Source organism: Onychomys torridus, chromosome 5 (assembly GCF_903995425.1).
Source record: "Onychomys torridus chromosome 5, mOncTor1.1, whole genome shotgun sequence".
In the NCBI taxonomy this organism is placed as follows: Eukaryota; Metazoa; Chordata; class Mammalia; order Rodentia; family Cricetidae; genus Onychomys; species Onychomys torridus.
This window is the reverse complement of record NC_050447.1, coordinates 72,100,679-72,114,578: the sequence shown is the minus strand read 5'-3', so window position 1 is coordinate 72,114,578 and position 13,900 is coordinate 72,100,679. Positions and strand designations below refer to the sequence as shown.

Sequence of the window (13,900 nt, the reverse complement as noted above, 5' to 3'; positions counted from 1 at the left end):
TTACCCACCTTTGGTGTGCAACCAATTGTGATTGCTCTGTGCATTGAAAAATTAAATTACGGCTTTGTTTTGTCAATGCAAATAGAACCTTGCTTTTGAGCTCAATGACATCTGTGGGCCACAATCATGAAAGGAATTCAGAAGTAGCTCATAATCCTTACCTTACCCATGACAAAACCTGAACACAAAGAATGTCTCATAGGAACTGTGCTTCATAGTGAGGAATTTGCAGCTTTTAAAAGGCCACTCCCACTTAAAGGGGCTGATGAGCATGCTCTAAAGGCTGATCTAAGAATCTGACTTTTTTTTTTTTTTTTTTGGTCGTGTTTTTATTTAAGATCAGTGTGGCAGCTCTTATTTATAACTGAGAATTAGTCTGAAAGTGTTCATATTGCTGTGATTATTTTTATGCTTAGTGAATCTGTAATTTTTTAATTTGGAATAAAATAGTACCATGGTAGCACTTTCATTATTTCCTAAATATTAACACATTTCTTGTCAAATGCAATTCCTTTGTTTCTTTTCTTTAATATAGGATATTCAGTTGCTGCTGGAGAATTCACTGGGGACTCTCAGCAAGGTGAGAGACATCATTATACTTAAGTCATTTTAAGAGCATGGAGGAATGCTAAATGATATAAGAAGTCTTATTGTAAATGGTATTGATTTTCTTTGCTACACAAAAATTTATATGATGGAATGTGTATATATATATATGTATATATATATATATATATATATATATATCTGTGTGATAATATTTTATAGAAAATGCATACACATTGGCACAGCATTTTGTTTCAAAGCCTTTCATAAGAATAATTCCAATCCCTATAAAATCTAAGCAATTAAAAATGAGGACAGCTGCCCAAGGTTATGAATGAAAACTATACAGATGGTTAAGTGACTTAGATATGAGCCACATTAGATAATTAGTGAGAAATCAAGATCTCTTTTCTCTCTAAATGATAGCATCACATATCACAGATGTCCTTCTCCACTTGACTCCAACCTAACATGCTGATATTGTTTCTATTTATCCATTAGACATGCCCATCCCCAAATAACAGAGTAACAGTAAAAGAGACATTAAAATCCACATTCTCATAGACAGCCCTCATTTTTATTCTGTTTCCAAACCTCTGGTCCTGTATCCATTTCTGTGTTTCCACAGTATTAGAATTTTTTAGGCCAGTTTTCAAATGTCATTTCTTCAAATCTGTCCTTAGTTTCCTTCTATAAATGCCAATATCATCTCTTTTCCCTGTTCTAAGGCCTCTGCTGCCCATGAATTTGTTGCAGACTTTTTGTTTACCTACTATGTGCCAGGATCTGTTAAGTGCTGAGCATGCAGAAGTAAACAAATTGCCCTTAATCTCAGAAATTACACTATTCTCGGTCTGACAAAGAACACCTGCCTAAAATTTGTGATTAATATTAGTGATTAGTATTAAGCACAGAGTAAAGGACTTGAAGAATGGGAGGGATGCAGAAGAGGGGGCAATTTCCACAAGCTAAGTTGTAAACAAGATTGGAGTAGTTAAGAAAGTCATCAGCCTGGCCAGACTCTTATACTTTGAAGGATAATGGGACAGGGGTAGAGAAAGGGGTGCAGGAGCACCTCACACTGGGTCTTGTGGATTGTAAAGTTCTAAAATTACACGGAGAGAAATCACAGAAGATTAAACAGAGGAGTAAATATAATATAAGACAAAACAAAAACAAGGAAGGAAACCACACTAGTTATTTCATGTAAATTTACTTGGGAAGAATAGCATGATATATAACATTTTTATGTTAACATCTGGCTTCTTGAATGTAAGATCAATGTCTTATAGTTATTTGTTTTGATTCTAAAGACTAGACAATATTCTTCTCCATAAAAGATTCATAAAATAAATAGCCTGAGAGTAACATTTTGAGTCAATTTTAAGTTCTGACTTTACTGACAGTATTTTTTAGGGTACCACAACCTCTTGATTGTCATTTGCTTATATCTGAATAACATGATGCTATGAAGCCTGAACTATCATTTTAAATATTGCATTAAAATGCATGTTACATTTAAGGCAAGATGGGAGCTTTTACTGAACTAGCAATATTTATTGAACAAGTCAACTGCCAATCAATATTTGCCACATTTTATCTTGTTTCATCTCAACATTAACTATTTTCTCTATTACATGATTTGACTAATGCACAGATGTTCAAGCATGAATAAAATCTGGCTATCTTTTTGAATCATAAGAGATCTTTTAATAGTTTCATATTCATGTGTGCACAAATCATAATTCAATATAAATGTTTTTGCGGTTTTGTAAAAGTTCAAAATAATCAGATTTCTAAAAAGGAATGCTTTTCTTTAAATAAAAGCTAATTCTTTTTTTTTGTAATGTGCTCATATTTTTTAACTATTACATTTGTGTTTTAATTTTACACATCAGCCATGGGTTCCCCCTCTTCTCCCCCTCCCGTCCCCACTACCACCTTCCCCCCATCCCCTCCCCTCTATTCCCATCTCCTCCAGGGCCAAGACTCCCCGGGGATTCATTTAAACCTGGTGTATTCAGTACAGGCAGGTCCATTCACCTCCTTCCAGGCTGAGCAAAGTGTCCCTGTATAAGCCCAAGGTTCCAAACACCCAGCTCATGTACTAAGGACAGGTCCAGGTCACATAGCCTGGATGCCTCCCAAACAGTTCAAGCTATTCAACTGTCTCACTTATATAGAGGGCCTGATCCAGCTGAGGGTTCCACAGACTTTGGTTCATAATTCATGTGCTTCCATTCATTTGGCTATTTGTCCCTGTGCTTTTTCCAATCTTGGGCTCAACAATATACACTCTTATAGTCCCTTCTCTTTCTTGACAACTGGACACCTGGAGCTCCACCTGGGGCCTGGCTGAGGATCTCTGCATCCACTTCCATCAGTTATTGGATGAGAGTTCCAGCTTGACTGGTAGGGTGTTTGGCCATCTGATCACCAGACTAGGTCAGATCAGGCTTTCTCTCGACCATTGCCAGCAGTCTACAGAGGATGATGTTTCATTGTGGATTTCTGGGGACCTCTCCAGCACTCTGCCCATTCCTGTTCTCATGTGGTCTTCATTTATCATGGTCTGTTATTCCTTGTTCTTCCTTTCTGTTCTTGATCCAGCTGGGATCTCCTGCTCCCCTAAGCTTTCTTTCCCTCAAACCTTGCCCTTCATTACTCCCACTGTCATCCAGGTTGTTCATGTAGATCTCATCCATTTCTCTGTCATTAGGTGATCCCTGTGTCTTCCCTAGGGTCCAGTTTTCTAGGTAGCCTCCCTGGAGTTGTGTAGCAGTCTAGTCATCTTTGTTTTACATCTAGTATCCTCCTATGAGTGAGTACATACCATGTTTGTCCTTCTGAGTCTGGGTTACCTCACTCAGGATGATTTTTTCTAGATCCATCTATTTGCCTGCAAACCTCATGATGTCATTGTTTTTCTCTGCTGAGTAGTACTCCATTGTGTATATGTACCATATTTTCTTTATCCATTCTTCAGTTGAAGGGCATATAGGTTGTTTCCAGGTTCTGGCTATTACAAACAATGCTGTTATGAACATAGCTGAGCAAATGCTCTTGTGGTATGATTGAGCATTCCTTGGGTATATGCCCAAGAGTGCTACAGCTGGGTCTTGGGGGAGATGGATTCCCAATTTTCTAAGGAAGCGCCATATTGATTTCCAAAGTGGCTGTACAAGCTTGCATTCTCACCAGCAGTGGAGGAGAGTTCCCCTTGCTCCACATCCTCTCCAGCATAAGCTGTCTTCTGTGTTTTTGACCTTAGCCACTCTGACAGGTGTAAGGTGGTATCTCAGAGTCGTTTTGATTTGCATTTCCCAGATAATTAGGGATGTTGAGCAATTCTTTAAATGTCTTTCAGCCATTTGAACTTCCTCTGTTGAGAATTCTCTGTTTAGTTCTATAGCCCATTTCTCAATTGGACTGTTGGGCATTTTGATGTCTAATTTCTTGAGTTCTTTATATATTCTGGATATCAGCCCTCTGTCAGATGTGGGGTTGGTGAAGACCTTTTCCCATTCTGTAGGTTGTCACTTTGTCTTGTTGACTGTGTCCTTTGCTCTACAAAAGCTTCTCAGTTTCAACAGTTAATTAATTGTTTCTCTCAGTGTCTGTGCTACTGGTGTTGTATTTAGAAAGTGATATCTCTGGTGCCAATGCGTTCAAGAGTACTTCCTACTTTCTATTCTATCAGGTTCAGAGTAACTGGATTTATGTTGAGGTTTTTGATCCACTTGGACTTAAGTTTTGTGCATGGTGACAGATATGGATCTATTTGCAGCCTTCTACATGTTGACATCCAGTTATGCCAGCACCATTTCTTTTTTCCATTGTACATTTTTGGCTTCTTTGTCAAAAATTATATGTTCATAGGTGTGCGGGTTAATGTTTGGATCTTCAATTCGATTCCATTGGTCCACATGTTGATTTTTATGCCAGTACCAAGCTGTTTTTATTACAGTAGCTCTATAGCAGAGCTTGAGGTCGGCAATCATGATGCCTCCAGAGGTTGTTTTATTGTACAAGATTCTTTTGGCTATCCTGGATTTTTTGGTTTTCCATATGAAGTTGAGTATTATTCTTTCCAGGTCTGTGAAGAATTCTGTTGGTAATTTGATGGGAATTGCATTGAATCTGTAGATTGCTTTTGGTAAGATTGCCATTTTTACTATGTTAATCCTGCCTATCCATGAGCATGGGAGGTCTTTCCATTTTCTGACATCTTCTTCAATTTCTTTCTTCAGGGACTTAAAGTTCTTGTCATATAGGTCCTTCACATGCTTAGTTAGAGTAACCCCAAGGTATTTTATATCATTTGTGGCTATTGTAAAGGGTGATGTATCTCTGATTTCCTTCTTAGCCTGTTTGTCTATTGTATATAGGAGGGCAATTGATTTTTTTGAGTTGATCTTGTATCCTGCTATGTTGCTGAAGGTGCTTATAAGCTGTATCAGTTCCTTGGTTGAATTTTTGGGGTTACTCATATATACTATCATGTCATCTGCAAATAGGGAAAGCTTGACTTCTTCCTTTCCAATTTGTATCCCCTTAATCTCCTTATGTTGTCCTATTGCTCTGGCTAGAACTTCAAGTCCTATATTGAATAAGTATGGGGAGAGGGGACAGCCTTGCCTTGTTCCTTATTTTAGTGGTATTGCTTTGAGTTTCTCTCCATTTAATTTGATGTTGGCTGTTGGCTTACTGTAGAGTGCCTTTATTATGTTTAGGTATTATCCCTGTATTCCTGATTGCTCCAAGACCTTTATCATAAAGGGGTGTTGGATTTTGTCAAATGCCTTTTCTGCATCTAGTGAGATGATCATGTGATTTTTTTTCTTTGAGTTTGTTTATATGGTGTATTACATTGACGGACTTGCATATGTTGAACCACCCTTGCATCCCTGGGATGAAGCCTACTTGATCATGGTGGATAATTGTTTTGATGTGTTCTTGGAGTCTGTTTGCCAGTATTTTATTGAGTATTTTTGCATCAATGTTCATGAGGGAGATCGGTCTGTAGTTCTCTTTCCTTGTTGCATCTTTGTTTGGTTTAGGAATCAGGGTAATTGTACCCTCATAGAAGGAGTTTGGTAATATTCCTTCTGCTTCTATTGTGTGGAACAATTTAAAGAGTATTGGTATTAAGTCTTCTTTGAAGATCTGGTAGAATTCTGCAGTGAAACCATCTGGTCTTGGGCTTTTTTTGGTTGGGAGACTTTTAATGACTGATTCTATATCCTTAGGGGTTATTGGAGTATTTAAATGGTTTATCTGGTCTTGATTTAACTTAGGTATGTGGTACCTATCCAGAAAATTATCCATTTCTTTTAGATTTTCCAGTTTTGTGGAGTAGAGGTTTTTGAAGTATGATCTGATGATTCTCTGGATTTCCTCATTGTCTGTTGTTATGTCCCCCTTTTCATTTCTGATTTTGTTAATTTGGATGCTCTCTTTGTCTTTTGGTTAGTTTGGATAAGGGCTTTTCTATCTTGTTGATCTTCTCAAAGAACCAACTCTTTGTTTCATTAATCCTTTGTATTGTTCTCTTTATTTCTATTTTATTGATTTCAGCTCTCAATTTGATAATTTCCTGGTGTCTGTTCCTCCTGGGTGAGTTTGCTTCTTTTTGTTCTAGAGCTTTCAGGTGTGCTGTCAAGTCACTAGCATGAGATTTCTCCAGCTTCTTTATGTGGGCATTTAGTGCTATGAATTTCCCTCTTAGCACTGCTTTCATAGTGTCCTATAAGTTTGGGTATGTGGTGCATTCATTTTCATTGATCTCTAGGAAGTCTTTAATTTCTTTTTTTATTTCTTCTTTAACCCATTGGTGATTCAGTTGAGCATTATTCAGTTTCCATGAGATTGTAGGATTCCTGTTGTTGAAATCTAACTTTAAACCATGGTGGTCTGATAGAACACAGGAGGTTATTCCAATTGTTTTGTATCTGTTGAGATTTGTTTTGTGACCAATTATGTGGTTGATTCTAGAGAAGGTTCCATGGGTTGCTGATAAGAAGGTATATTCTTTTTTGTTCGGGTGGAATGTTCTGTAGATATCAATTAATTCCATTTGAGCCATAACATCAGTTAAGACCATTATGTCTCTGTTAAGTTTCAATTTGGCCGATCTGTCCAGAGGTGAAGGTGGGGTGTTGAAATCTCCCACTATTAATGTGTGGGGTTTTATATGTGATTTAAGCTTTAGTAATGTTTCTTTTACATATGTGGGTGCCCTTGTGTTTGGGGCATAAATGTTCAGAATTGAGACTTCATCTTGGTGGATCTTTCCTGTGATGAGTATGTAATGTTCTTCATCATCTCTTTTGATTGATTTTAGTTTGAAGTCTATTTTGCTGGATATTAAGATGTCTACACCAGCTTGCTTCTTAAGACCATTTGAATGGAAAATCTTTTCCCAGCCTTTAACTCTTAGGAAGTGTCTGTCTTTGAATTTTAGGTGTGTTTCTTGTATGCACCAGAAAGATGGGTCCTGTTTTCATATCCATTCTGTTAGTCTGTGTCTTTTTATAGGTGAATTAAGTCCATTGATATTAAGAGATATTAATGACCAGTGATTGTTCATTCCTGTTATTATTTTTATTTTTTGGTGGTAGTGTGTGTGTACTTCTCTTTTTGGGGTTTACTGCTGTGGTATTATCTATTGCCTGTGTTTTCATGGATGTATCTGACTTCCTTAGGTTGGAATTTTCCTTCTAGTGCTTTCTGTCGGGCTGGGTTTGTGGATAAGTATTGTTTAAATCTGGTTGTGTTTTGGAAGGTCTTGTTCACTCCATCTATGATGATTGAAAGTTTTGCTGAGTATATTAATCTAGGCTGGCATCCATGGTCTCTTAGTGTCTGCATTATATCTGTCCAGGTCCTTCTGGCTTTCAGTCTCCATTGAGAAATTGGGTGTTATTCTGATGGGTTTGCCTTTATAAGTCATTGGCCTTTTTCCTTTGCTGCCCTTAATATTTTTTCTTTATTCTGTACATTTAGTTGTTTAATTATTATGTGGCAAGGGGACTTTTTTGGGGGGTCTAGTCTGTTTGGTATTCTATAGGCTTCTTGTATCTTCATAGGCATTTCTTTCTTTAAGTTGGGAACGTTTTCTTCTATGATCTTGTTAAATATTTTCTGTGCCTTTGAGTTGGTATTCTTCTCCTTCCTCTATCCCTATTATTTGTAGGTTTGGTCTTTTCATGGTGTCCCAAATTTCTTGGACATTTTGGGTCATGACTTTGTTGGTTTTAGTGTTTTCTTTGACTGATGAATCTAATTCTTCTTCCAATTGTCCGGAAACTGGGACCAAGTTGGGCAGGTCCTCCCAGTATCTAAAAGCTAATTCTTAATGAGCCTCTCTCTCCATTACTTTTCACACTATGTTCACATCTAGTTTTTTGACTGTAAGATCCATCCATGTCTTATTGTTATTTATCTCCATTTTCAAGATTAGACAATATTTGCTCATAAAAGACACATAAAATAAATAGCTTGATAGTAAGAATTTGAACCGATTTCAAATTCTGACTATAAAAAACAGTACATTAATCTGTGGATGGTAGCATACACCTTTGATCCTGGAACTTGGGAGGCAGAGGCAGATGGCTCTCTATATGTTCAATGCCATTCTCATCTTCATAGGGAGTTCCAGGATAGCCAGTGCTACACAGAGAGATCTTGCCTCAAAAATAAGCAAAATAAATAAAGTATGTTGTAGTAACAAAGGGCATGGACTTTGGATCCAGAGCTCTGGCTTTCAGCCCTTCACTGCTAGTAGTTTTAAGACTTGATTGTTTATGTAGATCTCATCCATTTCTCTGTCATTAGGTGATCCCTGTGTCTTCCCTAGGGTCCAGTTTTCTAGGTAGCCTCCCTGGAGTTGTGTAGCAGTCTAGTCATCTTTGTTTTACATCTAGTATCCTCCTATGAGTGAGTACATACCATGTTTGTCCCTCTGAGTCTGGGTTACCTCACTCAGGATGATTTTTTCTAGATCCATCTATTTGCCTGCAAACCTCATGATGTCATTGTTTTTCTCTGCTGAGTAGTACTCCATTGTGTATATGTACTATATTTTCTTTATCCATTCTTAAGTTGAAGGGCATCTAGGTTGAGACAAATTATCTAATGTTTTAGCTTTCCTTTCCTTATTTCTAAAATATAGGTGATAATAATAGTATTACTTGCAAGGATTAAATCATATAATTCTATATATTGATAAAACAGTACAATGATTAGCTATAGGAAAGCATCAGTAGATTAAAGGCCATCAGGGAGAGATCTGAATAACTGGTGACTTTTTTAAAAAGTCGAATCTCTCAACTACTGGCTTAATGGCTTACCAAGAGAATTGTAAGTAATTGCTGAATGTTTTTTTCCTATATCATGGCATTGGGTTCCCACAGCTCTCCAAAATAACACTCAGTTCCCACCAAGGGAGACAAGTAAGGGTTATTAACCACTCTAGCGACTAACAGTAACTTTCATTGGATTTTGGAAATATCTAGAAAATACTTTCAGACTTTATGTGAGTTGAGAATTTGTAAAACAAAGGTACTATCAAAGACATCTCAAATAGTTCATCAGGCCATTGAGACATTATGGCTATCCATGCTCATTATCAATAAGACAAGTGGGGGAGCTCCGTGGAAGGGAATTCTAGGGACTAAAAGAAAAGTGCCTGCTGCACAAGAGTGAAGACCTGAGTTCAGATCCCCAGCACCCCAGTAAAGTCAGGTGCAGCAGCAAGCCCCTGTAATTCCAGCACTGGGACAGAGATGGGACTCCTTGGGGCTCAGTGACCAAAGTCTACGTGAAATGGTAAGCTCTAGGTTCAGTGACAAATACTGTCTCCAAAAACTAAACCAGAAAATGATAGAGGATTATACTAGATATCAATCTTTGGCCTCCATACACATACTAGTTGTTGCACACACATACAACACATGCGCATGTGCACATACACACACAAATAAGAAGATAAAGAATAATGAGGATAACGAGAAAATATAAGTTTATGAACTCTGCACATGGATTCTTAATTTGGAATGCTTGACCAGCAGGATAGGCCAAGGTCAATCGGCAATTGGTCCACAGATGAGCCTCATCATAATTGAACCTCTAAGGATGTACCTTTGTGGCAGTATAAAGGATGTCCCTGTAGTAGAAGTTAGCAAAACCCCTGTGTTGTTTAACTTTAAATCACTCACAGACCTGCAAAGACAGGAGGATGCTCTAAAAGGCAGAGGGGCATGCTGTCTAGTACACATATTGCACAGTTCAAAGTGTGACTTTTGCTTGTTTGTTTTCTATCACCTGTTAAGAAAAAAACCCATAGGAAGAAAGCAACTGCAAACCCTGATTTCCAGCTTGTAATTCTCTCCATCCCTTATTTACAAGGCACCATCTTTATTCTCCCCATCACTCATTTACAAGGTACCATCTTTACACTTTCCATCACTCATTTACAAGACACCATCATCTTTCCACTTGACTGCTAAATGGCTTTAAATATACTGGGAGCTGAAGAGATGACTCAGTTGGTAAAGAACAACTCATGCAAGCATAAGAACCTGAGTTTGATCCTTAGAACCCATCTAACATAGATGGCTTGTGCTTATAATTCCAGAGCTGGGAAGGCAGACGCAGATAGATCTCTGTGGCTCACTAGCCAGCCAGCATAGTCAAAATAATTTCATAAGCCCCAAGTCCTAGTAAAAGACCCTGTCTCAAAAATACAATGTGGACATCTCCTGAGGAAAAAAACACCCAAGATTCTACTGTGGCTTTTTGGCATTTGCAAACATGTGCAACCCATACATATGAATACACACATACAAGCACATTAATTAATTGATTATTTATTTAATGTGGTTCCTCCTCTAAATGACTCTTCTTATCCCCAGAATTGGTTGCTGGGATTCCAAGAGGAGCACAGAACTTTGGATACGTAAGTACCAGGATACATTCCAGATCTGTGTGTACTCAAATGCTTTTCCCATGTAACTTTAAGCCATTTTATTTTCTCTTTCCAAATTTTTATTGTGGAGAGTCAAGTAACTTCTGTGACTCTAGCTTACAACTGGCCCTGGAAACATTTTATCTGTATTATTGTGAATACAAACACATCCTGGATGAGGAGCTTTGCTGTTCATTTCTGGAGTTTTCACCTATAACTGCTGTATTAGTCTTCTTGGCTATATCTAAAATGTTCTAGCATTTAGCTACTCAGGAGTAGCCATTAAATGTGTTAAAACAGTTTGCCAGCACACAGTATGCCAAGGCCAGAGGATCATGAGTTTGAGACTAGTGTGAGCTACATAATAAGGGCCTGTCAGAAAGGAAGAAATAAAAAGAAAGAAAGAGAAAGAAAGAAAGAAAGAAAAAAAGAGATAGAGTAAGAAAGGAAAGAAAGAAAAAAAAAGAAAGAAAGAAAGAAAAAAAGAAAGAAAGAAAGAAAGAGAAAGGAAAGAAAAACAAATATATAGTTTCAGATGCTCACCCTCTGCTTTAAAAAAACACATTTTTATGGTGTGTGTGTGTGTGTGTGTGTGTGTGTGTGTGTGTGTGTGTGAGAGAGAGAGAGAGAGTGAGAGAGAGAGATAGAGACCCCATGGGAGTCAGTTCTATCCTTCTACCATTATGGGCTCTAGGGATGGCATTCTTATCACCAAACTCTGAGGTAAACACTTTTACCTGCTGAGTAGTCTGACAGAGTGGCCGCAGAGGCAGGCAGAGTGGTGGCAGAGACACGGTCGTAATAAAGACCAGAAACGCAACTATTACCTGCTAAGGCATTAGTGAAAACAAGGAGATTAGGAGTTTGGAACAGGGGTGCCTCAAAGCCATTTGAACTGTCCTTTATTAATGAGTTTCTACTACAGAGTGTGCTGTTTCCCTGCTCAACCCAATAGGAAGTAAATGCAATTGTATTAGTTGTATGGTTTCTGGGGGCGTGTGTGAAATAAAAATGTGGGGTACATTTTTTGCAAAGAGTCATAATTATCCAAAAACACAGAAAAATCCTTCTATATTTGTATTTATTTTTTCCTTGCGCAAAGGCTACCCAAAAAAGTGAACTTTTCTCCAAGTCCCTAACTCATTCCTCTACAAAGGTATTTGAAAATAAGTGCACATTCCAAAGTGTCAGGTTTGAGATGGGTAATATGTAAGCCCGTCATAATTGGTTACCATGAAGTGAAAAGAAAGATACATAGAAAGAGACCACAAAAAAGGCCTTACAGGATGAGGGAGACAGCTTGGTTACTTAAGTGCTTACTGTGGAAGCAAGAGGACCTAAATTTGATCCTCAGACCCCACGTAAAAAAGTCAGACATGGTAATCCCAGCATTAGGGAGGTGGAGACAGGCTAACCCCCTTAGAACTTGCTGGCTAGTCTGCTTAGCTCAGCTGGCAAGCATCAGGCCGAAGAGAGATCCTGTCTCAAAGAACTAGGTAGATGTCTCCCAAGGAATAGTGACCTCTGGCTTCCACATTGACACGTACACATATTTAACTGCACCTACCCAAACATATGCATGCAGCCATACAAGGATCTAAGATGGGCACGGTGGTGCTGTTATCAACCACTCAAAAGCTTGATAAGTCAGAAGAAACCAGAGTCTGAGGTCAGCCTAGACTACAGAGGAAGTTCCAGGTCAACTTATGCTGTAAGTAAATCCCTGTGTCAAAAAATAAATTTAAATAAAGTACAATCTAGACAACATGCAATTTGTAGGTTTGTGTTTGACTGGATAGAATTAAAGGTGACATTTTTCTATGTGGGTAGCATTAAAAAAGCTTATTTTCCCAAAGAACCATTTATTAGTCCTCATAATAGCAGAAGCACACACATTTGTTTAGAACAAAATCATTATCAGACAAACTGACCAACATACTAACTGTTGCCTGTATCCTTGTTTTTAATTATTTCCCCTCTTTAGAATCATAAGCATGTTCAATTATCTTTTTTCTAAGATCATTCTTGATGGCTTACAATTTTTTAACTATTGCATATGGCTAACCAACTATTACACTTCATAAGAATTTTAAATGGTTTAAGTTTCAATTGTTTAAAAACAACTTCTCTGATTCTGTCAAATGATGTACTGTCTCACTTTTGCAATTTCAGGTCTCTATCATTAATTCCACAGATATGACCTTCATTCAGAATTTTACTGGTGAACAGGTAAAGACTTTCTGGTTGTTGTTTTGAGACAGGGCCTCAATCAAACTATCTTGAAACTCACTGTGTAGCCCAGGTTAGTTTTGAACTCATGGCAGTCTTCCTGCCATACCCTACCCATTGTTGGGATTATAGATATATACCACTATACTCACCCTAAGGGAAAGACATTTTAATGCAAAATGGCTAATGTTCACATCATATAGTCATTTACCCAGGAAATAATGAACACTGGATGCAATGGTGCACTTAGTCAATCCCAGCCCTCAAGCAGCTGTGTGTGGAAGAAGCAGAATGGGGAAGTTAATTCAGCATTAGATAGTGATTAATGATTTGAAGAAAATGAAACAGAATTAGATAATATGGTGGGGATAGTCCAAAGGCTGGAGGTCTCTACAGCAGAATGTCTAGCACAAAGTCAGTGGCAGAGGATGTGAAGGCTTTCACACAGGAACTAGCTGGGCAAATCTGAGGCTTCTGAGGATGCAATGGCTACAAGGAAGCAAGAAATAAGTCAGAACTAAGGTTCTGGTAAAAGGTGTGACACCTCCTATAAGCTCTAGTTTAGGTTCTTCTAGTTTTAAGGTTTTTGCCACACCCACTCATGAAATTCAGTGCACACTATGAAGCTGACACTAGCAACCTGCACTGAGCTCATTTTATCTTTTTGTGTTGCTGAGGATGAAACACAGGTCCTTGCACACATTAGCTATGTTCTCTACCCTGAGCTAACCCTTAGCCCTGATTTGCTTTTGATAGTCTCACTATGTAACTCAAAATCCCCTCTCCTCTTCATCACATATACTAGGACTATATGCATGAACCACCACACCCAGCATGAGCTCTAGTCATTCAAGGTGTTATAAGGGCAAGCCCACCAGGGAACCACTTATTAGCAGGGAAAGGACTCCATGTTCTGTCAGAATAACCCCTTGACCACTATATAATGTGTTTAAGACTAAGACTTAATTGAAGCCATGGAAGGAATAACCCAGGGTCCTTTTCAAAAAAATAATTGTTTATTTATTATTTTAATTTTTTCTTATATTTTGACCACATTCCCCTCCCTCAACTCCTCTCAAGTCCTCCCTACCCACCCAGCCTCATGATATCTCTCTCTCTCTCTCTCTCTCTCTCTCTCTCTCTCTCTCTCTCTCTCCT

General features: G+C 38.1%; 1 protein-coding gene across 2 annotated transcripts in view; it reads left to right on the top strand.

Moving 5' to 3' along the window:
• Positions 1-13,900, top strand: part of Itga8 (integrin subunit alpha 8) — a 181,397-nt gene that overhangs the window by 43,640 nt on the left and 123,857 nt on the right. For both annotated transcript variants that reach the window (XM_036188716.1, XM_036188715.1), the window contains exons 8-10: positions 536-580; positions 10,461-10,504; positions 12,686-12,742. In XM_036188716.1, coding sequence (XP_036044609.1) covers positions 536-580; positions 10,461-10,504; positions 12,686-12,742 — 146 coding nt within the window. The remainder of the gene's footprint in view (positions 1-535; positions 581-10,460; positions 10,505-12,685; positions 12,743-13,900) is intronic.